The sequence below is a fragment of the Synchiropus splendidus genome, chromosome 4 (assembly GCF_027744825.2).
Source record: "Synchiropus splendidus isolate RoL2022-P1 chromosome 4, RoL_Sspl_1.0, whole genome shotgun sequence".
NCBI lineage: Eukaryota > Metazoa > Chordata > Actinopteri > Syngnathiformes > Callionymidae > Synchiropus > Synchiropus splendidus.
The window spans coordinates 26,955,629-26,982,969 of NC_071337.1; the positions used below are offsets into that span (position 1 = coordinate 26,955,629).

At 44.4% G+C, this 27,341-nt stretch overlaps 1 protein-coding gene across 3 annotated transcripts; it reads left to right on the top strand.

The window, feature by feature from the left end:
* Nucleotides 1-27,335, top strand: ppfibp1a (PPFIA binding protein 1a). 3 transcript variants are annotated; one of them, XM_053863110.1, is made up of 25 exons: nucleotides 1-146; nucleotides 7,906-7,977; nucleotides 12,300-12,505; nucleotides 12,860-12,940; nucleotides 14,179-14,292; nucleotides 15,338-15,448; nucleotides 16,255-16,347; nucleotides 17,701-17,818; nucleotides 19,712-19,773; nucleotides 19,905-19,959; nucleotides 21,883-22,001; nucleotides 22,152-22,225; nucleotides 22,887-22,926; nucleotides 23,094-23,232; nucleotides 23,811-23,946; nucleotides 24,015-24,137; nucleotides 24,960-25,116; nucleotides 25,187-25,298; nucleotides 25,367-25,455; nucleotides 25,543-25,665; nucleotides 25,723-25,848; nucleotides 25,913-26,101; nucleotides 26,178-26,336; nucleotides 26,401-26,466; nucleotides 26,527-27,335. In XM_053863110.1, the coding sequence occupies exons 2-25, from the start codon at nucleotides 7,914-7,916 to the stop codon at nucleotides 26,602-26,604; spliced, it is 2,634 nt and encodes an 877-aa protein (XP_053719085.1). In that variant the 5' UTR covers nucleotides 1-146; nucleotides 7,906-7,913; the 3' UTR covers nucleotides 26,605-27,335. The 3 variants fall into 3 exon arrangements, with proteins under 3 accessions (XP_053719085.1, XP_053719086.1, XP_053719087.1); XM_053863111.1 differs by having other exon boundaries at nucleotides 24,963-25,116; XM_053863112.1 differs by lacking the exons at nucleotides 1-146; nucleotides 7,906-7,977; nucleotides 12,300-12,505; ... (1 more) ...; nucleotides 14,179-14,292; nucleotides 15,338-15,448 and adding an exon at nucleotides 15,455-16,183.
* The last annotated feature ends 6 nt before the right edge of the window (nucleotides 27,336-27,341 follow it).

The window sequence follows — 27,341 nt, forward strand, 5'->3', positions numbered from 1 at the left end:
GTGCCGCTCCACTGGGATGAAAACTTCATTTGTCAGAGAAACCGAGTGGTTTTGTGTCATGGGCACGATGAAGCCTCGCTGAAACAGTTTAGGATAGGATTGGCGAAGACTACAAGACAGCATTCACTGAAATTTGGTGGAAAACAGTAAGTTCTTGTTGAAGTTTTTTGACAACTTAGTTCCGTTATACTTCACGCGCTACTCTTCTATACACAGGACCGCTAGCTTTGTCGTGACTGTTAGACGCTCATATTAGCGTTTCACGTAAGCTATTTTTTATTCAATAGCTATTTAGTCCTGTCTACAAGTTGATAGACAGGGACATTCTAACTAGATTTATTCTCAAGTTCATGTTCGATGGGGTGTTTTTGTTTTGCTGCATGATATGCTTTTCACCACATGACATATAAACTGCCGTCAACTTCTAAACCCTATGACGTTATGAATTAAGAGTTAATAGTTCAAATTTATTATGCTGTTAGGTTTATTTATTATGTTATGTACCTACTGTTGATCCCTGTCTCCTTTGAAGAATAATTATTGTTATTCTGTTCTATGTGGGTTCATTCATGACATGATTTAGAATCACATCCGCCATCATTTTTGGAAAGTAATAGCTTCCATGGCTTGTGCAGTGTTCGTATGAGACTTCTGTTTGTATAAATCTCTGAATTGTACTTTGGTTCCAAACACCCGAGGTTTGCCTGACCTGCTGGAAGCCTCAATGCTTTGGTCTGATGCTGTGATTTTGGCTGGAGAAAACACTGCCTGTAAAGTTGGCTTTGCTATTGACTTTTGTCCTGAGTGAAATGGGGTCTATTCCACATTTCCTGGCTTGTTGGTGTGACACGAAGGATCTTATCTCTGCTGCCCTCACTGTGTTTTCCTAGCCTGCAGGAATTTGTTGCTCATTCAATGAGGAGGCAAAGTCCATCAATCAAACTGTGGCTCATCGTTCACGAGTGAAGGTTGAGACCCCTTGGCTTGTGGATTGGAGTCCAGTTTTGTGGAGGGAGTCCAGTCAGAGCAGTTCCTTGTATGGTCATAGCCGACGTTCAGTTCTACTTCAATACTGTGTCCATGTTTCCACACTAGGTGAGAAGGCCGGACTACGACCTCAGACTCAAAGATGCAACATACAGATATTTTGTAAAGAACTTAAAACATGTATGAACAGTTACATGCCTGTATGGACCATGTAACTAAACGCTGCATTGGTTCTATCCACGCTGAAGAGGCGAACCTGTTATCAGTAGCCTTGTCGATCGTGATGACAGATGGCTATCAGTCCATTTGGGCTTCAACCACCGTAGTCCACTTTTTAGGCTGTTCGTTCTCACAAGGACAACAACATAAATATAGCTGGTCACTATGCAACTAAAGTGTAAATGGTTAAAAAAAACCCAAAAAACTCTTTTTTGTATATAGCATTTTTTCCATGTTGCTGACGCAGCCTCAGTGATATTTATATACAACTGAATGGATGTTGGGGACTGGGAGGAAGACGTTTCTCCTGGATGGGTCAGGAGGTGCTTCCTGACAGGAGGTGGCCCTGCTCTTCCTTACTGTAGGTTTGACCCCCAGTATCTGTTTTCCTCAAAAATCTAATTATATTGTTCAGCTAGTATTAAGTTTCTAATCCAGATCAAAGTCAAAGTTCATCCACCACAATAACACAATAAAATCCCATGGAGGCTAAGGCATTTCTTTGCATGACTATCTCTTACTGACTTACTGAATCTGAGTCGTCCAAGTTTTTTTCCCTCCAATGTGAGTTGTGATGTGTGTGATGAGTGCAGTTGGAGCCACGTGGAACAACGGTAATGACTCCTGATGTCTGTTTCCAGGACTTGCATGTGAGTCCCAGATACACAAAGACCCATTTGTGCTGTGTGTCTGTGAGGCTGTCTGTGAGGCTGTTGGTGCTGTAGAGGTCTTTTAAAAATGATAGTAGAACACAACGACTAACATTTCTCTGGAGCTTCTCAATAGGAGAATAAAACTACCAGACATGGGTGGTCTTTTCATGTGTCTGGAGACCCCTCCACCCCACCCCCCACCCCCAATCTGAATGTCATTTAGAACTCAATGCTATTTAATATATGGTTGTCTGCCCTGTATATCTGTGTAGCTTCTCGATTTTCACCTTAAGCCTTGTTGAAAGAACAGACTGGCATGACTTTAAAACCAAACTTTCCATTGAGAAGAACGTCTCACTCTCATCTCTGTTTACATCAATACAGCATGGCATCCTGATCTCCAAACTATGGCAGGTTGTACTGTCATTCAAGACACACACGTGGAGACGTACAAACACGTACGCCTTAATCTCGTGTCAATAATATTAGTGGTGTTAAGATTCACACCAGTCAATGCGTTTTTTACATTTGATTTTACACTGCCCAAATGACAACAGAGAACAACAAAGAAAAGAAAACAGTATCACAAGTTTGTCCTGTGGGGAGCAATGAATTCAAGCTGTAAATCAGACACAGAAGTAAAATGGAAGCGTAACTTGATTAGATATGCTTCATTCTTTTACGCTGAATGGTAGCAGTGTCTTTGCTGCCCAGAGCCGTCAAGTTCCAAAGTGCACATCTGTGCCACAGCTGGAACTGGGTCATTGGATACCGCGTGTATGACACGCAAGTGGAAACAGTTTAGTGTGGGGCTGGTCAGTGGCAGGTAATACAAGCCGTTTCTTTAACTGTATTTTGTTCTACTGCCTCTACAGGGAACCCCCTGTCCCCCCTAGTTTTATGATCGATCCAAACAAGTATTTTTTAGATACATTTTCCTTGTGTCTAGCATTTATCTTAAGTGCTTTGAACAGATGAACCTGTTCAAACTATTGTCACACATCCGATTCATGAGTAAGCTCACAGTCTAAAGCAGTATTTTTCAACCTTTTTTTAAGCCACAGCACAATAATTTTCATTGGAAAAAAAGCCCAAAGCACAACACCAATGGAACCTTGGCCAAAGCATTATTGTGGTTTGTTGAAATTGTTGAAAATACCTATTATTCTGTAATAAGCTTGAGCTAAAGACACACATGTATCATAGCAGACTAGTTGCTGAAGATAATTCATTTGTTTCCAGACCATTCAGGTGAAATTGGATAATTTTCTACAGCACATTTGACCATTTCGCACGGCATGTGCCTCAGCACACTGGTTAAAAAACACAAAAGTGTCTCAATGCATTTTTCTGTCCTGCTTTCAGCCTTCCATTTGTCCCACTGTAGTCAGTCCCCTTACTCCCTGGGACGCGCCCCAGAGTGTTCCTGCTCCCACCAAGAGTTCATGAATACATTAGAGGGTCTCCAGTAGCACCTTCAAGTCAAGGCGGCCACCTTAAGAATGTCTCCTGTAGGGAAACATTGGGCTGTTTATTGGGCTGATAATGAGAACGTTGAGGTAAATGTGGACTCAGTTAGAAAATCAGATGGTTCCACAGCACTGTTGTGCCAAGGGTGGAGGGGGAAAATGAGGTCACGAAGGTCAGCGGGGATGTCCGTACCAGCGGCTGCTGTTTGGATTTCCTGACAGCTAACCTGCGTAGGAATGTGTGCTGTGCACACTCCTCCACTGTCTTATCAGTTTTCTCCACGTAAACTTCCTCACACAGATGGACAGATGGGGATTTTCCTTCTCTGGTTTTAATCAGGACTGAGAGAGAATGCGGCCTATTAGCTCGAAGGCCATCCTTAAAATTATGTTAACTAAAGAAAGCCTATCAAAAGCTGAAATTCAATCCTTGGTTTGCCTATATTGGCATCTTGGCGTGGAAAACAGAGGGATAGACTGAAGGGAAGCATGAAGCCACAGCGGTTCAAATGCGTCTCGACTGACTTTGGTCACATTGGTTTTATTAAGTTGGGCTTCACTAAAAGACCTAGGAAAGTCTATTTATTCAGTTTATTCACTGCACCTTTCTGTTTTGTTTCTGTATGTTTTCTTTCTGTTACAGGTGAAACATTGTTTTCTTCTCCATTAAATTCTCAGTCCATTTAAGCTTCTAAGATATCAGTGACACTTGATGTCAACATGCTGTTTGTTTGACTTATTTTGTCCTGGTAGATCTTTAATTGATGTTTCCATCCATTAAATCAATAGGCAGCTGTTAAGGCATTTTATCCATAGAAATGTGTTCCATTCTGTACCAAAACAAGGGACTCATTACAGCAGACCACGATTAAACATCTCGTCATAAAGCAACATTTTTTCCAGATAATTGAAGTAAAGTCATTGCAACGTTACCCACCAGTCATCTGAGCTGTGGTCAGATGTCAGTCAGGCAGTCAAGAAAGGTTTGATGGCCGAATATAGATTCGGGCGAGTTGTGAAAAAAAGGCATTTTACTGATCGTAGTGAGCAAACACAGTCCAGCACATGATTGAGCACGCAATGATTTCCACTTCGAATGGACCACGCGATGTAACAGGATATGTTGTTTTAAATACAAAAATGTGGCGTGGAGGTGAAATGGACTGTGGGAGATCGCACACGGCCTTCTCGGCTCATGACCGAGGAGTGGTTCAATTGAAGTGGAAATGTTTTTGACTGTCCAACCCATGTATCACTCGTTTCCTCTTAATTTGATTATTTCTTTGTTGTCCGCGGTGTCACAGTAGTAAACATGGTCAGGTCCAACCGTCGTCATGACGACGTTTCAATGCAAAGTGTGATCCAAAGTCATAGTGCATACAGAGGTTTTCAGTTCTTGTAATGTGTTGGAGAGGGAGAATAGAATTGCAGTTTGCAATGAGTGTTCAACCAAACTACCTAGAGCATGTGTACATTATCACCTTATTATATGATGGGAAATAGTATAGTAATGTTTTTGAAAAAAAAAAAAAAAAAAAAAAAAAAAAAGGTATGACAGCTCGCGCTCTGATGAAGCCCCGCTGGTTATGATGCGTCCGCTCCTCCCAACTCACTGCTCACTCGGCAGCAGCATGTCTGCTGTGGTGGTTCTTTCAATCTGTCATTTAAAGTTTGCTTCCTGCAGCACATGCACGGGAAAATGCTGTGCAGGGAAGCGCATTGAATATAAATACACTATTTAAAGCGCCAGCGCTTGATGGAGAATGGAGAGTTCTCCGGGCTCATGAAAGTGAGATCACTGGTTCCTCAGCAGCAGGCTGTCAGTGCGGCTGCCACTGTGCAACACCCATCGGTCCAAGTGTGACATACATGTATGAATGAAAATAAAAATTTTTCCTTAAATGTAGTTATTTATTCAATTCATTTCATTAGGGCACAGACGATCTGAATCATAATTTGTGTCAGAATTTGAGTTAAATAAATATCAAGGACACACAAAACAGATCAGTATATGCATGTGGAGAAAAAAAACGTCTGATAGAAGTGATAAAAACCTGAAGTTCTTTCTAAAGCACAGACAGACATGCTGCCAACAAAACACACACGCAGCATAACCAGACTTTTATTACACACTGTTTGTAGACCATGGGAAACGTACGCATCTGTGTGAGGTTAGTACACAGTTGCAGAGTAAGTTGTATCTGCGTATCTGGCGTCTGGCAACACAAAAAGTACCACTTGTCACTTCATCACCTGCTCTCCAGGCAGTCTTTGAAGCTGGTTAAGCTAATGCTAAAGCTGTAATTGTACATTTTTTTCTTACCCAACACATGGCTTCTTTTTAATAGCAACAACCCCCCCAAAATTCTCACACTTCAACCAGCTTATTTAATTAGACTCTCAGTGCGTGTTTCTTCCCCTCCAGGGTGTGACACTGTGACCCCACAGAGGGAGGAAATGGAGTCGCCCTACCCCCAAACTCCTGAATAGGAGTTTTCTTGTCGAGTTCAGAGCGTGTGTTTGAAAACTCTCCCACTCATGCAGAGGCAATTGAAATCTTGCTGGATATGAGGCCAGTGTCAGGTGATTAGTGTTTAGATAAAAGTGTCATGTGGGCAATGTCTGGCCTTGTTGCAGCAGCTCGAGATGCCATGCATGCCATGTGTGAAGAGTTTAAGACCCCTGGGAGAAGGCTGCCATTATCTAGCCAACGTGGTATGATCAGAGTCCAACATCAGTGCGCTGCTTGTCCCTCAGACAGCAGCTTCATAAGGTAAAATACCAGGATTAATGAGATGCAGTTGCCCCCCAAAGGGAAACAAAGACACTTTATGTTGCCAAACATTTTTCAGATATATTTTATACGGGACTTGTATTCATCTAGCATGCATGAGTAGAAATACAGTGCGCTTCAACAGTGAACACCAGTCACGTTTATTTCAAATGTACGCACAGACAGTGAGGGACTGTATTGGAAGCTCCAAGACATACTTGTGTAGTGCTCTATTGGAAGCCTGAAGAACAAAGGGACACCAGAAAGTACAAAGACAACTGCCGTCTCCCGAGAAAATGATTCAACCAAGTGCTTACATTATTTAATTCAGAGGTGGCGAACTCCATCACACAATTCTTAAATTGTCGTGGGCCACTTAAAATGTACATTTACGGGACTGTCCATAACTGCCCCTTATTTTTAAGCAAAATTTGTCTTTCAGTTCTTGGAGGTTAAATCATGCATTATTGTCTGAGTCTTCAGACCTATCAAATTCATTGTGCTTCATGTTTTGTGTTTATGCCTTGTTTCGTGTAAAGAAGTGATTTCTCTGTGTCATGATCTCATGAAAAAGTATTACAATGCTTCCAATGTGAACATACAGCTGACTTATATATCTATGTATATGTTGGGAGAGGCAGAACAAGCAAGCTCTCCCTTATATAAACAGCACAGTAGGGTTGGGCGATATGGACAAACAAAAACCAAAAAGATAAATGCTTACATATTTCGGCGATAACTATATGCTGTGCCCAATGTATCTCACATCTCTTGACAGTTTACTTCAACTATGGACCCATCTGGACACATTCCCTAGATGCTATTGAAGAAATATCAGAAATAATGTGAATAAATGATCATTTCATACTCTATTCTTGATATCATTGCATCATTACAGCAGACAAGGGACTGTCAGTTTCCACTCCGGACGTTTCCGGGTTGTAGCATTAGCGCTGCCTACGAGAGTGTGTCCACGATCAGTGAACCCCAATCGGGGACGCCGCCGCCAATACCAGAGTGGATGTCCGTCGAATGTGCGACTATTTTCACCATGGTGTTTCGCCAGCGTAGCGGGAGACTCTGTGTGTTGATGTGAACCACAGCAGACAACGGCTATGAGGACCGCTCCATCTAATAAAACACACACTGATCCAGAGACTCAGGGTCGAGCAATGTCATTTTCAAAGGTTTCCTCTATTAAAAATAAGTTAAAAACTATGATAGTGAACCACACAAGTCCACCACACTCTCTACAACTGTCACACACCAATGTCTGCTGTCAAGATTAGATTAGGTTAGATTAGATGTCCTTTATTCTCAATGGTTGTCTGAATGGGAATAACCCTGGGATCATTTGTCTTTCGTCGATGATCGCAGACAGTCATCTTATCATCATCTTCCGAAGAGTTTGTAAAGTTTAATGGCATGCGGGAACTGTTTTAAGGCCGCAACATTGTCACAAGAAATGAGCGCTTTATCGCTCTGCATAAAAGTCCATTAAAAAGATAAAACAGCCCCATATACAATGTGGTTATGTGTTTTTAATTGGTCTGAGACCAATTGGCGAGGTCTCCTGCTATTCCTGCAACTCTTCCAAGTGCTGATGCTCCATAAACATCTGTCTAAAACATGTTAATTTCCTGTTTGCACAGGCATAAAAACACACTCAGAACACCCTACAGTTTCAGCAGTTAGAATCTAATTTCTAGCATTAAATTCCGTAAAGCTTCTAGTGACCTTCTCACCATCTTCATCAATTCATTGTTTATTTTGTTTTTACTATTGTGCTACTTTTGTCTTTCAGGTTTGAGAATGATGTCTGACGCAAGTGATATGTTGGCAGCTGCGCTGGAGCAAATGGATGGAATCATAGCAGGTAACCACAGTTTGCTCACGGACCTTTGCACGTTTTGAGCAGTTGTAGTATTGAGCCACATCTGGAAGCTGTTGAGAATCAAGCTGAGATTGCTTTTGACTGTAAAACCATGTGCCCTTTGTTTTCTGTGGCTCAGTTGAGCAAAGCCGTCATAAGCAAGATAGACTCATGAGTTTTATAAGGTAGCAAGAGATACTGATTTTGCGATGCTTTGGTAGTTGCTACAGATGAACGTGTCCAGACTTTTCTGCTGATGTGTATAATTATAGCGCTGACCTTTGCAATGGGAACCAGGCGGCTAATCGCGCGGCTTCCCCCTAGCTTTCCTGTGTCCCCAGAAACCTCAGGAGTTGTGAAGACTGACAGTTTGGGTTTGCATGTGTTTACCTCCCTTCGTGTTTGTTGTTGGACATCCTCATTACACATGACATTTAAGAGAGCCGGCAGATGCTACGGAGGAGGCTGCATCTCTAGACCGTGTAAACCTGCATTTAAACTCAGCTGCAATATATGCAGTTACCTTGGTTACATTCATTGATGACTTCTGTCACTTAATTTAGAAAATCTATGAATAGATTTGTCTATTTATAACCTATGGTGCAGGGTTTGAGTCCTTCCAAAAATAAAGGCAGGTTAAAACATTACCTTTCTTCACTCTACAAATTGCCTACTATCGACTTCTGAGTATAAATATCTGTCATAGAATTATGTACGAACAACAGAGAAAATTGCAGTGAAATGGCCAGTAAACAAGGTCAACAAAGAAACTTCAAGAACCTAGTCATATTGATGACCAAGTATTGTGGCGAACTTGGCAGTTACTACTAATATCCACACTGCTTTCCTTTTTCCTATTGCCATTATTTTTGGTGGCTCCAGCTGCCCCTTACAGGTCAGAAATATATACATTGGTACCTCGGTTCTCGACCACAGTCCGTTCCAGACGGCCGTTCGAGAAGCGATTTGTTCGAAATCTGAATCAATTTTTCCCATTACAATGAATGGAAAAAGAAATAATGCGTTCCAAGCCTTAAAATAGTCTTTTGTAGGAGTGAATGTAGAGTGTCTGCTGCAGGTGCCAAACGACAGACGCATTGTGATTGGCTGACATGTACAGTGTGGCGCCAGTCCAGGAAATAGCCCAGATACATTCTGTGAGGGCGAAAAGCTAGTTCAGTGATGCACATTTTTTTTAGCTATAAATGAATATATGTGTCTTCTGTGGTGCGTAATTGTCTCCCCAGAAGTCGCATCCAAATTTTTGTGCGATGGCAAATAAAATGAATAAGCTCTTCATTTAAATTTTCATTTACTTCATTGGTGACTTTGTGTTCCGACCCAACTAGCACACACTGCCGCTCTTTCTGGAACAGTTTGGACACTCCGGTTTACTCATTGAAAAGTTTCATCTGATGGCAACTGCCCGATGTGACATCATCACCAGGCACAGCCCAGGCACATTCCTCAAGAGAGCACATTCGGTACCTGCACTGCCGTGTAGCTGCAGCCTCATGAGGTGTGAATTTTCTCGCTTTTAGTCGACTACATTGTGGCTGTTGCCACACAGACACAGCCTTAGCTTTCACTGGTCTTTTATTTTTGTCCACTTCTTCTATCACAAATCAGGGTAATTCAATCAGTGCCACACAACTCCAGTGTAACTTCCCAGACTTAAGAAGGTTGAGTATTCTTGCACGATCGCTTGCTTCTTCCCAAATAAGGTCAAAGTCACTCAAAGTGGCATTCTAATCTATATTACATTATGAGGTGGACTGGAAGTCTTGAAAGGCAGATGTGAACATGTTTGAAATAACCCAAGAAAAATGGAGATCAGTGGTGATGTGTTTGTGAAAATGTTTTGTTAAATAAACTTGAATTTGCTTGGTTTTCGTTATATTTTTGAAAATGTAAGCTGTGGTTCGCTGAAGATGAAAGTATGCATGTGTTGTATGCACTGGCATTAAACAATGAAGAGGCAAATGTGTTTGACAGTTTTTCTTTTCGATGGTAGCATGTCTACCTCAATGCAGATGCTATGCGTCAAAAGCCACTTGTAATATAAAGCGATCTGGACCAAGAAGGATACAGTTTTATCGAGCAGATGGAAGCTGAGCATCTACCAGGCCTGAGATTGCCTGCAGGGAGCTGAAGCCACTTTGTTTTCAAAGGCCAAGTCAAAGCACAGACCTCAAAGTAAATCTTTTGAATGACTTAAATCGCTGTGTTCCAATCCCAGCCAAAGAAACTGAAACTTTTTTTCCTGTGAAGGAAAGAGCATGGAAGGTGACTAGAGACATGCGCTACAGTATATATAGTGTAGGCAATTCTGTCTTGCCTATATTATATGTTTTGGCTTGGCCTTTTGCATGCCAATATATTTCGGTGTTGACTCACCACTGTCCTGTTGTTCTTCTTTAAAATAACAATGTTTCTGCTGCCGACAACTTGTAGCATATGGTGGGCACAACTGTTGACACAGAGGTCATTATGAATGGTTTTGTTGTCTTGCCATCTTTGGGATTGAAAATTACATGTGGGGGCCGAAAGATCATTTCTGCGAAAGTCAATTGAATCAACAGGAGGAGCACAAAAAAAAAAAATCCGCATTTTGTGTTGAGCATCAAACTGTGTCATGTTTCAATTGGTGCTATAGCCTTCAGGTGGTCAAGTCTGACAATGCGCCTCAAGTCACCAGCACTTGGCCGAGAAGTGTCTCATTGTCCCTGCAACCAGTTCTCCATCTCAGTGTGTTTTCAGTCTCAGTCACGACAATATAACATGTAGCCAATGTCAACCTAACCTGTGGCACATTCTATCCTGAAATGCAACTTCCTTGCTCTCCACTCTCTCATAAAATAAAACTCACAATAAGCTACTGCTTATCCTGAACAACTACTCTGTTTGCGTAGCATCTTTACTCCAAGCACTCCTGTCTGCTTTCCCCTTCTCTCTGCTTTTCCCATGATTTCTTGCTTACTGCTATTTCCTCATGCCCCACTGAACCTCATATCTCACCACCAGCAAGTCTCATCCTCTCTTTTCTTCCATTTTCCACTTTCTTTGCAGTTTCCCTCACCACTTCTGCTGTAGTTTCCCACTCTAAAGGCAACATTTTTCCTGCCTCACCATATGGTTTGTGACTCTGCCATCACTATCTTCCACTTCCTAGTCACTAGGGGGGAGGTGCCGCTTCTTTACTGTTTCAAAAAACCTGATGGTCATGACCCCGTCAAGCTCATGATCCTGTCTGACTTCCTCATTCCCCTGCTCACCTCATTTTGCTTCCTTTTTACACCATAGTACAGTAAACGACCTTCAATCCACCTTGAATGTGTCCACACTTAACCTGGACAACTGCTGATCCCTATGGTTTTCTAGTTTTAGTTGTTTGGCAGAGGTGGATTTGCTTATGTTGTACCCTTGCAGTGACAACAGTAGGCTAATAGTCTTAAGAAATCTGCATCCTGAGTTTAAAGGGGGATAGGATGAATCTGGTCGGCTAACCTCTGACAACACGTCCAGCGATGAAGCTGCTAATGCCATCACAAACACTGTGTACCTTCAGGCTTAGATCACAACAATGAATTCACATCTACACTGCCTGGCCAAAAAAAAGTCACCACCTGGATCCTGGATCAGGGGTTGCTGCAGTTGGTCTAGGTTCAGCAACATTATGTGCTCAAAGAATGAGGTCAGCTGACCACCTGAATATACTGAATGACCTGGTTATTCCATCAATGGATTTTTTCTTCCCTGATGGCACGGGCATATTCCAAGATGACAATGCCAGGATTCATCGGTCTCAAGCTGTGAAAGACTGGTTCAGGGAGCATGAGACATCATTTTCACACATGGATTGGCCACCACAGAGTCCAGACCTTCACCCCATTGAGAATCTTTGGCATGTGCTGGAGAAGGCTTTGCGCGGTGGTGAGACTCTACCATCAGCAATGCAAGATCTTGGTGAAAAAATAATGCAACACTGGATGGAAATAAATCTTGTGACATTGCAGAAGCTTATCGAAACAATGCCACAGTGAATGCGTGTTGTAATCAAAGCTAAAAGCGGTCCAATGAAATATTAGAGTTTATGACCCTTTTTTTTTGTGGCAACTTTTTTTTTAAGTTTATAAGTTGACACAGCTGTTGAAGCAAAGGCATCAGGCCGTACGTGAAGCTGAAGACGGTGCTCAGCTTTGGGACTGCAGTGCCATTTGTGTGGTCACTCCAGCAAGACCACGTGGTCCCATATGGTGTGGGTTCATTATATTTGAAGCACAGATTAAGTTCATTTGTAATGCTTTTGTTTGTTTCTCATAAAGGATCCAAGGCCATGGACTACTCCAATGGCCTCTTTGACTGCCAGTCTCCGACTTCGCCTTTCCTGGGTGGTCTCCGGGTGCTGCACCTCTTGGAGGATCTTCGAGCGTTGCTGGAGCTCATGGACAACGAGGAGAGGGACAACCTGCGATGTCAGATTTCAGATTCCACTGCAGAGGGTCTGGCTGAGTGGCTGCATGGACGAATGGTATCGGAAAATATTTTGCTCAAATGTTTAAAAGCAGATTCAAGTTTTCAGATGAAGAATAAGGTCATGGAAAGTTCTGCGTCTGTGAGTGAGATCAGACTTGTATAGATTATCTGCTCTGCAGCATGTGACTCTGCTCTTTATCCCAAATGTGACTGTTTAACTGCAGAATGTGCCGTGTGAAGATTTCTGCTGGAGACCTGCGCGGAATGGTTTCCTTCAAATTCACTGTGATATGGATTTGTTTCACCAAACTCTGAGCCAGATCACATCTTTGTATATATGTGCTAAAAGCTTTTTAAAATCACATCCTTAACCACGTGTACACCTGTAACATTCAGCATTTTCTGCCAGACTAACGGCCACGCGGTGGAGGCAGTCTATCAGGAACGCTTGTCACGGCTGGAGAGTGATAAAGAGTGCCTCATTCTTCAGGTCAGTGAGTCAGTAAGAACCCTGTTGATGTGCAGCTGCTGAACAATCACCACTGATTGGACAATTGAATGGCGTGTTCAGTCATCATGCTGGCTGTGTTCTTGAAAAAACACTAATATGTTGTTTTTTTCAAGACCCTAGTTTTTTGTTTTGCTACAACATCTTCACAATGATCAAATATACTTCTAACTAGTGTTGCAGTCGAGACCACACCAACCGAGACCAAGACATTATCGTGACTGGGGAGCATCAAGACCGAGACAATACCAAGATATTTGGAGTCTGAGACCAAGACAAGACTGAATAAAAAAAATATTTGAGACAAAGACCGAGACCCTAAAAAAGGTTTGTCATGACTGCTAAGCTAAGGTGACCCAAGAGCAGATGACTTTGAACTCGCAGAGGACTCGGACAAGCGAGGTTAACAGTTAAACACAAGATTTATTTCAATAAACACAAAATAATACACAGACAGAAATCTAAACTGAAGGCGACGACACCAGAAGCGGAGCGTGGAGAACAAACACAAACGGAGGGGATAAACCTGAAACAGAAAGCAGGTGTAAGAAATACAAGCCTGAAAATGGGGACAACTAAGAAACACTCGAATATAAACACTAACCGAGGAAATAACTAGCACATAGGCTGAACTAAAGTAGCGAGTAACACAAACACTCGAGGAAGCTAACGCGTAGCTAATGACAGGGAGCACGCCATAGGAGAGCTAGATAGAGCGAGAAGAGAGACAAAGGTGACAGAACGAGGAGATGAACGCAGAGCAAAACAGAGAGATGAACAGGGTCACAAGCGAACAGAGCGAGAGAGAGAGAGGACGGACCATGAGAACAAAAGACAATCATCTGGCAGCACTGGTTCTCCAGGTGTATAAATCTCTGCAGAGGCAATCAGTGGAATGAGAACCAGCTGCGCTGCCATGAAGCTGGAGGGAGTGAGAAAGCAAGCAAGAAAACAAGGAACCGGAACACAGGAAGTGACAAAGTAAAAGCACAAACCATGACATGATTGTGAGTCCCATCTCAAGACCAAGACCAATCTGGAGTACTACAACACTACTAGGGACAAACATAAGAAAAACTGCCTTAGTTAATCCCTGGATTTCAGCAAATTGTGATTTAACCAGTTTCATTTTACATGTACCAACTCATATTTACTCCGCAAAAAAAAACAGAGGAAAGAAACATTGACTTCATCACTCTCCATGTCCCATTAATGTCCAGGTTAGTGTCCTAACAGACCAGGTGGAGGTGCAGGGGGAAAAGATTCGGGATCTGGACAACTGCCTTGAGCGCCACAGAGAGAAATTAAACGCGACTGAAGAGCTACTTCAAAAGGTGGGTGATTGGCTGAGACAGTAAGATATTTGTTTTTCATGTTATAGCGAACACAATGGCATCTTAGTCATAGATCTCAGGCAATAGGCACTTCTCAACCAAGTGAAACAGTGAGAGACAACCCAGCAACAATATGAATGTTTTATGGGACAGTTGTTGTAGCAGCTCTGCTTAATGCCATTTAAGAACAGTGGCAGTGATGAAGCTTTATTATATTGTTGCAATACAAGAATTTATCAAGAATAATGAAGGTGACATTGAGCGCTGATGTAGATTCATAAACGTTCAATAACCAGGCATTATCAGTGCACCTTATGAAGATGAATAATTGATACTTAGTCCATGGATGAGAGTTGTTCAGTGCACCACCAAGCTGAGTTGTATTATCTCAGGGCACCATGCGGCTCTTTGCCCCCATGAACTCACTCAATGTCGATGCAGAAGATCATTAAAACATTTTAAGAAATTTTTAAACTACATCCCTCGTATTTGTTTTCATACTTTTTCTCATAGTGCTATTGTCTTTTGTATTTTGTGGTTTTACTCAATACATATATACTTTTGCCATTGTTACTGCAGTTGTATATTTCAATATATTACTAATATTATTGTTATTACAATCGTGGACTGTACAATTCTTTCTCGTCTTTCACTAAAATGCTTTTGCTCAATGTGTTGCCTGTATGTCAGTAGGTAGAAATCACATATTGTAATCTCCTTGTTAAACTAAACCATTAAATATGAAACCCTCTGCTTCATGCCATGTTTCGCCTCATACTGCATTACATTTTTCTTTTCCTTTCCTTTCGCTGAAAGTTATTAATCAAGATTTTTACATTTTGCTTCTGTTTGAATTTAAGCTTTGCTTCTACTAGTACTCTTTTGTTTTGGTAAATTAGTTCCAGGCCTTGTCCCCTCAAGAGTTTTCATGAGGCCAGATGGGAAAACGAATTCCTGGTATAAACAGTTACACTATTTGCCTCTGTTTTGATAAACCTTCCAGCGCTCAGATTGTTTTCTTGAAAATAAACCTCTTTATTTTCAGGAGTTGTTGACCCGGACGGCGCTGGAGAGCCAGAAGCTGGAGCTCTTAACCGAGGTGTCGGGCCTGAAGCTGAAGCTGTCAGCGGTGGAGAGGGATCACAGGGACAAAGAGGTTGGACTCTTTCCTTTTACAGGCCTCTTCTCAGTGACGGGGCAGGAAATCTGAAGTCCCAGCTGCACCTGCACTTTTGAACACGATGTGCGTATCCCAGCTGTGGCAGCCTGCCAGCCATTGTTTGGGTCTCGCGAAGGTCTGTCTCACTCCACTAAAAGGTCGATTCTGGTGTGTCATGCGCTGCACACTGTGGTGAAGCTCTCCGGGTCACAAAGGAAGATGAAACACCCCTCATGCTCCTGCAGCTGTTTCCTGCCAGACCCCCTAAAAGCCTCGACTCTTCCTGAAAATCTTCCAGGCTGTAAAACGTTCCATGCTTTCTTTACATTGACTGGGACTCTGGGGTGAAGGATATTTGTTTGTCCTTGGTAGTATTGATTTGTGTTCCCATTCTACGTCTCACGGCCAGACATTGTCGCTCAGACCGCATGTCAAACTGAGGTCACTTTATGTGGCCAGTTTCTGATGCGAAATATGAAATCCAAAGGCATTTTCTCTTTGCCTCTCGGTATGGATTCTAGCTGGTGATTTGTCACATTTGGGTATTGAAACAGCACATGCGCGTAAATCATCTACAAACTCGATGTCTGAGGGAAAAAATGAAGTGTGAATTTCATCCCAGAATCTGCTGATTGACTGTGAAATGTTGTTCAAGTCCAGGATTAGTGCTCTGATCTTCTCAAACTCTTTCCGGAGCGGCAGCTGTCTGAAATGAATGGCTGGCCTCTTTCGGTAGGAGTGCTGTCTGGAAAGAATATCCCAAGTTTGTGTGAATTGAGTGGGAATTCTTTCCTCCTCCCCAGGGCTTCTACCAGGAAGTGACGGAGCTGCGGTTCAGGGTGACTGACATGGAGAATGAACGGATTCAGAGCGAGAAGAAACTAAGAGCAAGCAAAGTGAGTGTGGTGGGCGCACTGAGTCAAAACATTTCCTTATCAGTCACGCGCAGCCCTTCTGAACTCCTACTGACTCATCATCTCCCGCAATAACAACAATATTCCTCTGCTACATGCAAACCTGTCAAGCGTCCAAAGTGGAGCTCTGACCGGTTCACTGGAGTCGAGGTGAACAAGGTTTAATCTTCAGTCTGTCTGTCCTCTTCTTTTCTCTTCTGCTCCTTAAGATCCTCTAAAGCTGCTCCCTGCTCTGCTGCACACTGTTGACTCACCACACTGTGTAAGTGCTGACACCTGGACCGAGTTCAAACCCACCACCACTCACTCGCTGTTGCCTCTGCATCACTCTTGCTAGCTAGTTGTGTTATTATGAGAGGATTTGTGGTTGACCCTTTTTGTCATCCACAAATCCTCTCTGTTAAGGGATTCACGGTTTTAGAGCAAACTAATGGAATTACCAAACACAATAGAGAGATTGCAGAGGAGCAAAACTCTAGTTTTTGTCTTGGTTAATTAGAAAACACTGGGTGGTCGTAGCAAGTTTTCTCTCTTGTGAGGTGAATGTGAACCTTCTAACCTTGTAATTGAACTAAGCGATTCCCAGTTATGTCAAGCCTATGTGTCGGAATGAATGAATTGTTACGGACGGACTGACAGATGAGTAAAAACAATGAGTGGAGTTTCTCACTGATGTAGTGACTTGTAGTGTGAGTGAGGAGGAGAGCTAGAAGCAGACGGCAGACTACATGTGTGTGAGTGAGAGTAGTGAGGCCGGACATGATGTGTGGCTTAGGGTCAGTAGCTCTGACTCAAAGACAGGAAGCAGAGTTAGAAGAGTCAGAGCTGAAGATGGGAGAGACGAGGAAGGTACAGAGAAAAATGGAAGACGACAGTAGAGTTTATGATGTGGTAGATGAAGAAGACAGGGGGCCCATGATGTCAGTCCTCTTGTTAGATTTCATTGGAAGCTCAGCAACAAATGAAGTGATTGAGGATTGACCGTCAGAGGACACAGACCTTTTCATGCTGTCAGAACCACGCCCATGACTTGTCAGCCTGTATGTGGATTATAAGTGCCACAGAAGCCCATTCAATCCAGACAGATTTTCCACCATCAAAATGTAAAGCAGGAGCCGTCTCACTATTTCCATCTGAAGTTTTTGGATCCTCGGCTCCAGTAGGTGGTGAGAAGTTCTGGAAGTGGAGCCTCAGCAGTAGGAAACTTTCCACTTCATTACCGAAAAAAAAACATTGCTTTTTGAAGTCCTCCACTTGGTTCTGTTTTACCGATTTCAGAAAGAAAATAAATGAGAAAGGCAGAAGGTGACCGTCTGCTCTCTCCTTCCTCTGCAGGAGGAGCTGGCTGTTCTTCAGAGGCAGCTTGAGGAGCGAGAGATGGAGCTGAGGAGGCTGAGAGAGGAGAGCCGCCCGAGAGTGGAGGGCCCCGGCGGAGCTGAAGCTGGAGAGAGAGGTCGGAGCGGTTTGAATAATCCCTCACCAGTCTCTTATCACAACAATAAATATTGCTCTTGCATTCCTAATGTCCACGCCGTCACAGCAGCAGCACTCCCTGAAGAAATATTGAAATGTGGATTTTAGAAATGGAATTTGTCCAATAATTATTTTCTCACTATCTTCAGTTTCACAGACGGCACTGAAGTGACTTTGTTCACATTTGTTGAGGGTCCATACCACACACACGTTAGACTCCCCCCCGCGTCCTGGGCTCCAACGACCTTCTACCCTGCTGCTGGAGGAATTTCATTTATTTAAAGAGGATTAGATTACGCTGGGGTACATATCGTCAACAGGAATTTCTGGGTATTGCTGTTATTTCAGATGAGTGTGTGCTCAACACATGCCTCGCTTGGTTAGCTTAGATCAGGGCATCAGTTAGTGACTACATGCACACCATATACTGGGCTTGGACAGAATAATGGAAACACCGTCAAGCTAAAAAAGCTTGAAGGTGTTTCCATTATTTTGTCCAACTCCTGTAGTACATTATGTTTTGAGTGCAAAGTAGTTGTGTACCAACTGCTGGTGACTCACTGAGCACCATCTCCCATCACTGGTTAGATTTTGAAGTCCAGTGTGTCCACCAAAGTTAGAAACCATGTCACCGCCTCTGCTGCGTCACATATTTGTAATATCTGTTTTAAAACTCATTCAAACCCCACCACTACTTTGCTACTTTGCACAATGCTGCAGACACCTATAACCCTTCACTTCATCTACATATATTTTGGGTTACGCTTGACTGTCAATACGGAAATGGTTCAGTGTTTGTTATGGACTCATTTCAATATTTAGGGCCAACAGCAGCGTATGAAACTCAAGTTTAGTTTGGATCATCGCAATGTCAAACTCTTGAGTTCCTTGTGTCCAGATACTTTTCAAATATGACTGAGAACAAAAGCCCTGCGACTGCTTTTTGTCGTCTTTCATAGGTAGCTCATGTAATGTTTATGTTACTTTTTTGCAGTAACCTGTGAGTCAAGTCTCCACCTGGTTTATTATTATGAAGAAAAAATCCAGATCTATGTCACGTTTCACAGACTGAAAACACACAAGAGCACGACAAACAGAAAAGTGGAGCGAAGCTTTAGGACCGTTCTCAGTGGAAATTGACTGATGGATGACCAGTGATTGTTTATAAAAAAGGCCTCTGCGCGGCTTTGCTTCTGCGATCAGTGGAAACTTTGGCTTTTTAACTATGTGTTTTGGACTGCGTAAGGAAAAGTGGATATGAGGCTCCGTACTGAAATGACCCAGGTCTGTTCCAAGCCAGAATTGAGTCCAGGGTCTTCCTGCGGAGAGGCTGTTTGCTACCGTGAACTGGAAATGTATTGAAGTTGGTGTCACCTATGAGAACATCCCCAGATTTCTTTCATGGCTTATTTTCTTCTTAACTCCTTTTGAGAAGAACCTCATGCATCAGTTCAGAAGAGGCTTTAAAAAAAAGTCACCTCAGGTCATCCTTTGAATCTTCACTCACTGCTTGGTCACATGTCAGCTCCATCCCCAACTTCACAGGAATATTTTGTAGTGTGGACGTGGGTAGAAATGAGCCCTGGACTTTATAGAGAAGAGTCGTGACGGCCTCTGCCTGCTGCTCTTCTGCTGCACACACACAGTTGTCAATAAGATAAAGATTATAGCGCATTTACAGAGCAAATGGAAGCTGAGCTATCACTGCAGATAAAGGCACATCACACAGCACGATCGTCATTGAAGCTGACTCTCTCTTCACCAGCCTGAGCATCGGGTGAAAGATGGTCCAACAAGTCGAGTGCATTCTGACCTCGCCGACATTGGCCCTGTGTTTGTAGCAAGCTTTGATTTTCCTACTTTTGTGTCACAGAGACAGAGATGTTGAAGGTGAAGAGAGTGTTGGAGTCGCTGAGGTCGGCGAACGATGAGAAGGTATGAGGTTGTGTGATCACTGACACGTCTTCAGATGCTGTGCGATCTCTCACAGTGAATGCACTTATTCGTGCTGACAAGAACACGGTGTTGCTGAAGTGCTCGCTTATGTGATGTTTTTCAACCCACAGGAGCGGCGCATTAAAGAGTTGGAGTCTTCCTTGATGGCTCAGGAGATGGTCAGAGGTGGGCACAGTTAATTGTTGCTGAAGAACTTGATATTTGAAGTCTTTAAATAGGCTTGTAAAAGAAGTCAGGTGAAAAAAACAAAACCATAGTGTTTTGTGGGAAAATGTTATTACATGTTACTTACACAAAAGCTGTTTCCTTCGGCTCTGTACAAAGTTTTCCAGCTAATTTGAAGCTGTGCATGTGGCAACGATTAGTAAGGCTGAATTGAGAAGGGCATTGAAGAGGATGAAGAGTGGAAAGGCAGTGGGTCCTGATGATGTACCTGTGGAGGTCTGGAAGGGTTTAGGAGCGGTGGCAGTAGACCTTTTGGCTAGAACATTTAACAAGGTCTTTGAGAGTGAGATGATTCATGAGGAGTGGAGGAGAAGTGTGCTGGTGCCCATCTTCAAGAACAAGGGAGACGTCCAGTGTTGTGGCAACTATCGAGGGATAAAGTTGATGAGCCATACAATGGAGTTGTGGGAAAGAGTAGTGGAAAGTAGACTAAGGGCAGAAGTTAGCATATGTGAGCAACAGTTTTGCCAAAAAAGAGCACCACAGATGCAGTGCTTGCTCTGAGGATGTTCATGGAGAAGTACAGAGAAGGTCAGGAGGAGCTCCATTGCGTCTTAGTGGATCTGGAGAAAGCATATGGCAGAGTGCCAAGAGAAGAGTTGTGGTATTGTATGAGGAAGTCTGGAGTGGCAGAGAAGTATGTGGGAGTGGTGCAGGACATGTGTGCCAGGTGTAAGACAGTGATGAGGTGTGCTGCAGGTGGAACACAGGAGTTCAAGGTGGAGGTGGGACTGAACCAAGGCTCAGCTCTGAGCCCCTTCTTGTTTGCCATGGTGATGGACAGGTTGACAGATGAGGTTAGACAAGAAGCCCCTCGGACGATGATGTTTGCAGATGACATTGTGATCTGTGGTGAGAGCAGGGAGCAAGTGGAAGATAAGCTAGAGAGGTGGAGGTTTGCCTTAGAAAGGAGAGGAATGAAGGTTTGCCGCAGCAAGACAGAATACATGTGTATGAATGAGAGGGACCCAAGTGGACAGGTGAAGTTACAGGATGCAGAGATAAAGAAGGTGATGGATTTTAAGTACTGAAGCTCAACTGTCCAGGGCGATGGAGAGTGTGAGATAGAGGTGAAGAAGCGGGTGCAGGCAGGATGGTATAAGTGGAGAAAAGAGTCAGGTGTGATGTGTGACAAAAGGGTGTCAGCAATGAAAGGGAAAGGGAAGGTGTACAAAAGGGTGGTGAGGCCAGCAATGTTGAATGGTTTGGAAACAGTGGAACTGAGGAAAAGACTGTAGGCAGAGCTGGAGGTAGCAGAGATGATGATGCTGAGGTTCTCTGTGACCAGGATGGATAGGATCAGGAAGCAGTAGATCAGAGGGACAGCACATGCCTGGTGTTTAGGAGACAAAGTCAGAGAGGATAGATGGAGATGGTTTGGACATGTACAGAGGAGAGAGAGCCAGTACATTGGTAGGAAGATGTTGAGGTTGGAACTGCCAGGCAGAAGGTGGAGAGGAAGGCCAAAGAGGAGATTCATGAAGGTGGTGAAGGAGGACATGAGGTCTGTAGGTTTGAGAGAAGAGGAAGCAGAGGACAGGGTGAGATGCAGGAGGATGATCCACTGTGGCCACCCCTGAAGGGAGAAGCTGAAAGGAAAAGAATTGAGTCGGAAAAGCGAGCGGTAATTCAAATAAAGGGACAAGACAGCTATGCTTATTTTAGGATTCTTAGAATTTACTGTCCAGTTTGAGTTGGTTGCTGATGCCTCATCAAGTCAGGAAATCTTTTTTCTCCAGCTCTCTTGTGTTAAGAGAATTTGTTAAAACATCTGGATGAATGGCAGAAATGTGTCTATTGTTCTATTGTCCTCTGCTGTGTAACAGCATGTTTTTAATCAAGTTAGAGTCTCTGTCCTCGCAGACAAATTAAAAGAGAACGACTACGACGATATCCAAGATGATCCCTCTATTCCCGTCACCATGGTGGTGGACGAGGTCACGCTGTCATCGGAGGGGGCGACAGGAAGGAGCCATGACGAGGTAAACAAGCTCCCTCCCAACAGTCTGGACAGGATGAACCCCAGACTTCCTCCGTAGGCTCCATGCTCCCACCATTCTAGAGCCTAAAATGACATCACACTGCGGCTCATCTGACTGCTGAGAAATGATCCCTGCGTTGGTTTCCTCCAGGCCAGTCCCTGCATCGCTGTGTTGTCGGAGATGAATGAGCTGGACAGAGAGCGACAGTCGCTGCGAGTTCAAAGGTGACCTCTCGAGTTATTGTTTTTAAGAACTGTGAAGGCATATTTATGGAGGGACGCTGATTTGTGTGAGGGAGGGCGACCATGATGGTACAACAAAAAATGTACAACAAAATTTTTTATTAAATTTAACAGTTTGCTTTCTGGACTACACGGAACCTTTGTAAGTGCAGGAGTGCACTGATCGCACTGATGCACAAGACACGTGGCAGCTAGGATGATAACAACAACAACAAACATGGAGGAATCCCTGAACAAAAGCAAACAAAAGCATCTGTTTGCTGTTGTTCAGGGATGTTTTTCTCTACACAATGGTCAGGGTTTCCACTACTCTGAATGTATTTGAAATTCTTATACAAATATTTTCAAGACATTAAAAGAGCTTTAGTTTAAATAAGGTGATATAAAAACTTGAATATAGCCACCATCGTGATTTTTTGTGCTATTGTGAAACTGATGCAAAATAAACAATATTTTGTTGTTTAAATGTATATATGAGTCCATCATTTGATTCAGTAATATACCAAATTCAGAGTTGCAGCAGAGTTGACTAGCTAGAACTGTGGATTAGTGTTCCTCTTTGTTAGCTGGGATGAGGTCAATAAGAAGCCAAAAAGATGTCTATGATTCATTACTTTATTATCAATAAATCTCTGGCTCTCAGTTCCTCAGGTGCTCCAGCCCCGTCCAACTCCTCGGAGCAGGTGAGACACGTCAATTTAAACTTAAGCTTGTTGAGTGTGACCTCCTCAAACTGCAAACAGTGACTCAAACGAAGCTTTAAATACAGTGTTTTCTGCGGCAGATGAGGCTTGACTGACATCTAGAGGTGGACCGCTAACCAGCAATCCATCTGTGTTGAATCTTGCAGAGTAAAAATAAATCCAGACTCTTAAAGCCAAGCACAACAAGCGATGACAGCTTCGGTACCAAGAAGGCTCGAGCGTCCTTCGGCCGTGGCTTCTTCAAGCTGCGAGGAGGGAAGCGAACGTCCAGCACTCCTAATCTGGGTGAGCCAGACTCCAGCAGGTGGTGGGCGAATGCTTGTGTGATTTTATGATTCCAGAAGAGTGAGTCAGATGAGATGTATGATGGTCTGTCAGTTCTTAAACCGATCAACTGTTGCCTCTTTAAATAGTGAATTTAGGTAAACGACAGCTCTGCAGTATGATGCAAAGCACAGGACCAAGAAGTGATGACGATATTGCACAAGACAGTGTAAATCATGAAACTGTACACTTATTATGACTTCACAAATGTTCTCTGAACATTCTGATGGTATTCTAGCTGAATACTGCCCATGAGGAGTCACTTGGTTTGCTGAGTTTCAGCTGCTTGTGATGGTTCAAAATAGCCTGTTGTTTTTCAGTACGACAGTTACAATGTCTTCTGAAGTTCTATTGGGGGCAGATGACTGTGGCAGCGCATAAATATTTGGACGTTCTTGTGGGTCTGAAAAGCATGATTTCAATTATCAGGCTGTGTGCGACAAAGACTAGCAGTGTCCTCGTCACGTGTCGCTTCATGAGGACTTGCAGATGGAATGGCAGCTTATCATCTCTGCTCGGTTTTGTGGCTGTGATTTTAGCTGAGGCCGAACGTAAAGGCACAGAGCACCTGGACTTGGCCGGCCTCCCTGTGAAGAAGCCTCACGGTGGCGCACTGCGGCCTTCCTCACCAGACACCAAAAAGAAGTCCAGAGGCTTGAGAAGGTTCTTTGGCAGGTAACATTGTTGTTCATCCACCTAATGCGAGTCAAACCAGGCACGTCAAGCTCCGTCTCCTCCGCCAGACTCAAGAGGAGTCACTCCACCTCCTTCAACCTGGATGACGCCCCGGACGTGGAGTTCAGGAGAGGAGGCGTCCGGGCCACTGCCGGCCCCAGACTGGGCTGGTCCAGAGAAACTCAGAACAAGTGAGGAGGGGTGCTGCAGACACACATCTCACTGGGACCTCACCCAACGCCTCAGTAGACTGTGTTCTTGTATAACGCAATTCAAATGTAGAGCTTAATGAAACAGTTGTTCGGAGAGCGCCCTCTGGTGGGGCCAAAGAAAAAGACGCGGCTTTGTGACGCTCTTGCGGGCTGTGCATTTGCTAAACTGAAATACTTTGGCGCCCTCTCGTGACCCGATATGTGTAGCCCGTTCATTTTACTGCTCTGCTGACTCAATATGTATATAAGATGGTGACTGTATAAGGGCTGGTCCCGCGAACGTCTCAATTCTTTTCACCTTGCTCACTAGCGCAGTACTGACTCCTGCTGGTCATTTTACGCACTGCACTCCCACAGTGAAAATAGGTGAGCAGCAAACCCGGTGGATCTGGGAGCAACTCTCGTGTCTGACATCGGTAAAGCTACCTGTAACTTAATACGAGTGCAATGTTCACATACATGCTCAGATGTTTGCGGCCGTTTTGAGTGGCGCTGCTGCCGCCGTGAAGGCTTCCAAATGAACAAGCTGAAGCAAAACATTTCCTGAATTTGCAAAGCTCCTGGAGTCAGACAGGCAGTCATGTGGTTGACTGTAGACGTGGCCCTGCTTGTTTTTTGGTCTTGTGATTTTCCACTGATGCCACGGGACTCAATGCAGGGACACGCCCACTTCTGTCAACACAGATCTTGAAGCGTCTGCATCATCTGGATCACAGGCCTACTCACTTCTCGGTTCCCCCCAAAATGAGACTCAATTGTCAGAACTCCTGCCTGAGTGTGACCTCTCTCTTTGGTCCCCAGCAGCAGCAGAAGCAGTGTTCCGTTCTCTCGCTGGAGCACAGAAGACGTGTGCGACTGGCTGCACGACCAGGGTCTGGGCTTGTACGTCACCGCTGGCCTCAACTGGATCAAATCTGGACAAACGCTTTTGCAGGCGTCACAGCACGACCTGGAGAAGGTTGGGTCCAAAAAGATTTGCTGATCGTAGGTGAAACTGTGTTTCCACACCTATGCTACTGTTGATCTAGGAGTTGGGAATGAAGCAGCATCTCCACAGGAAGAAGCTCCAGCTGGCCCTGCAGGCGCTGGGCTCAGAGGAGGACGACTCAATGGGGCGGCTGGATCACAACTGGGTGACCAGTGAGCACTTGCTCGTGAAGACTGTGGGATATGGAGACACATTTTTAAGGTACAACTTGTCTTTTCAGGGTGGCTGGACGACATCGGCCTTCCACAGTACAAGAGTCACTTCGACGAGGCTCGGGTTGACGGACACGTGCTGCACTTCATGACGGTGGTCAGTGCTCCAGACCTTGACAGTGTGAACTCTGCGTTGGTGGCGGAGCTGGTGCTTCACTCTGACCACTCCCTCTGATGTTCCCAGGATGACTTGCTGTCTCTGAAGGTGGGAAGCGTCCTCCATCACCTCAGCATCAAAAGAGCCATCCAAGTCCTCCGACTCAACTCCTACGACCCAAACTGTCTGAGGCGCCGGCCGTCCGACGAGGTGAGGCCAGCTCATTGGCCGGCACTCACGTCGCACTCACGTCTCCTCTCCACGCAGAGCAACCTGACGCCGGCAGAGATCTCCCGCTGGACCAACCACAGGGTGATGGAGTGGCTCCGCTCGGTGGACCTTGCCGAGTACGCGCCGAACCTGCGGGGAAGCGGTGTCCACGGAGGGCTGATGGTGAGGCGGGTGGGCCCGCTGCTCTGGATGAGCACGCCTGATCGTCGTCCCCTTCTTTCGGCAGGTGTTGGAGCCTCGCTTTAACGTGGAAGCCCTGGCTCTGCTGCTCAACATCCCTCCCAGCAAAACTCTCCTCAGGCGCCACTTGGCCACACACTTCCAGCTGCTGGTTGGCACCGAGGCCCAGCGGCTCAAGCAGGAGGGTCTGGAGAACCCAGATTACTGCGTGCTCACTGCCACGGCCAGAGTCAAGGTAGCCCGCCGACCTTTGCTCATCCCACGGCTGCCTCGCTCCAACTCATTCTTGGATTAACATGTTCGTCCCGCAGCCCCGCCGCCTGTCCTTTGGAGGGTTTGGAACTCTGCGGAGGAAGCGCCACGACGACACAGAGGAGTATGTTTGTCCGATGAACATCGAAATGCCAAAAAGCAGCAGCTTCCAGCGCGGTGTCCTCATGTACGAGGACTGTCTGGATAGTCTGGATCAGGTACGGGCACTGACTTACGCACCTGTGCAACTGAGAACCGCTAAATGTTTCCAATGTCCTGCAGATTGAAGACTCTGAAGGCACCGTCCGGCAGATCGGAGCCTTCTCAGAGGAGATCAACAACCTAACAGTAAGTGTCTCGTGACCGCTGATGTATTTTAGCCTGAAATAAAATCGCCTTCTTCTTCAGAGCATGCTGAAGGACGACCACTTCCTGCCCGAGGTCTGTCCATCAGAGGACGCAGCCAGGCAGTCGTGTGACAACTAAAAGGACGTTGCATCTCCAAAGTTAGCGGTCAGCTTGTGTAAATATACACAGTTATTCCTTATTATTTATCTTTTTAGGACTTGGAAACTGTACATTTTGTAGGTTCCACTTTGATGCGAGTCAGAGTGCTCTTTGGTTTTGACTCATCTTGTATTTCAGAATATTCTCAAATATTCTATTTCAGTAGGAATTTAGCTTTTAAGTTTTTATTGGTACGTTTGCTTACTTTGCATAAAGCCTTTCACTTTACTGAGGCCATCTATCCACCCACCCGCTGTCAGCGGGAGAAAAGTATCCCAGACTGCATTGTCGCCAAGAAACCTCCTCCAGCTCTTCGAGGGGGAAATACAGAGGTGCTGCCAGGTCGACTTAAATAGAGTCCCTCCAACAGGTCCCGGGGCCTTTCTGGAGTACCTAACCTGGCAGGCAATGGAATGTGGGTCTGGTGTTCTGACCAAAGACGTGGGATCAGTCAGGTGCTGGAATGCGACCTATTTTATGAGGACTTTTTTTTTTTTTTCTGTGAGGACCAGCAGTGGAGCTGATGGGAGAAGCACTCTGGGAAACAAAGTGTTAACTGTTTGCAGTACTGTAAATTTAGCCTAAACTAGAATTTCCATTTCAGCTTTGACTGGTTTTCCAGCAGTCTGTTGTCATGGCGATGTGTGAATGAGCTTTTTACGTGTCCCAAAAAACATGCTATTTTATAGTAATAAAGCATTATAAAAGGTTGACCG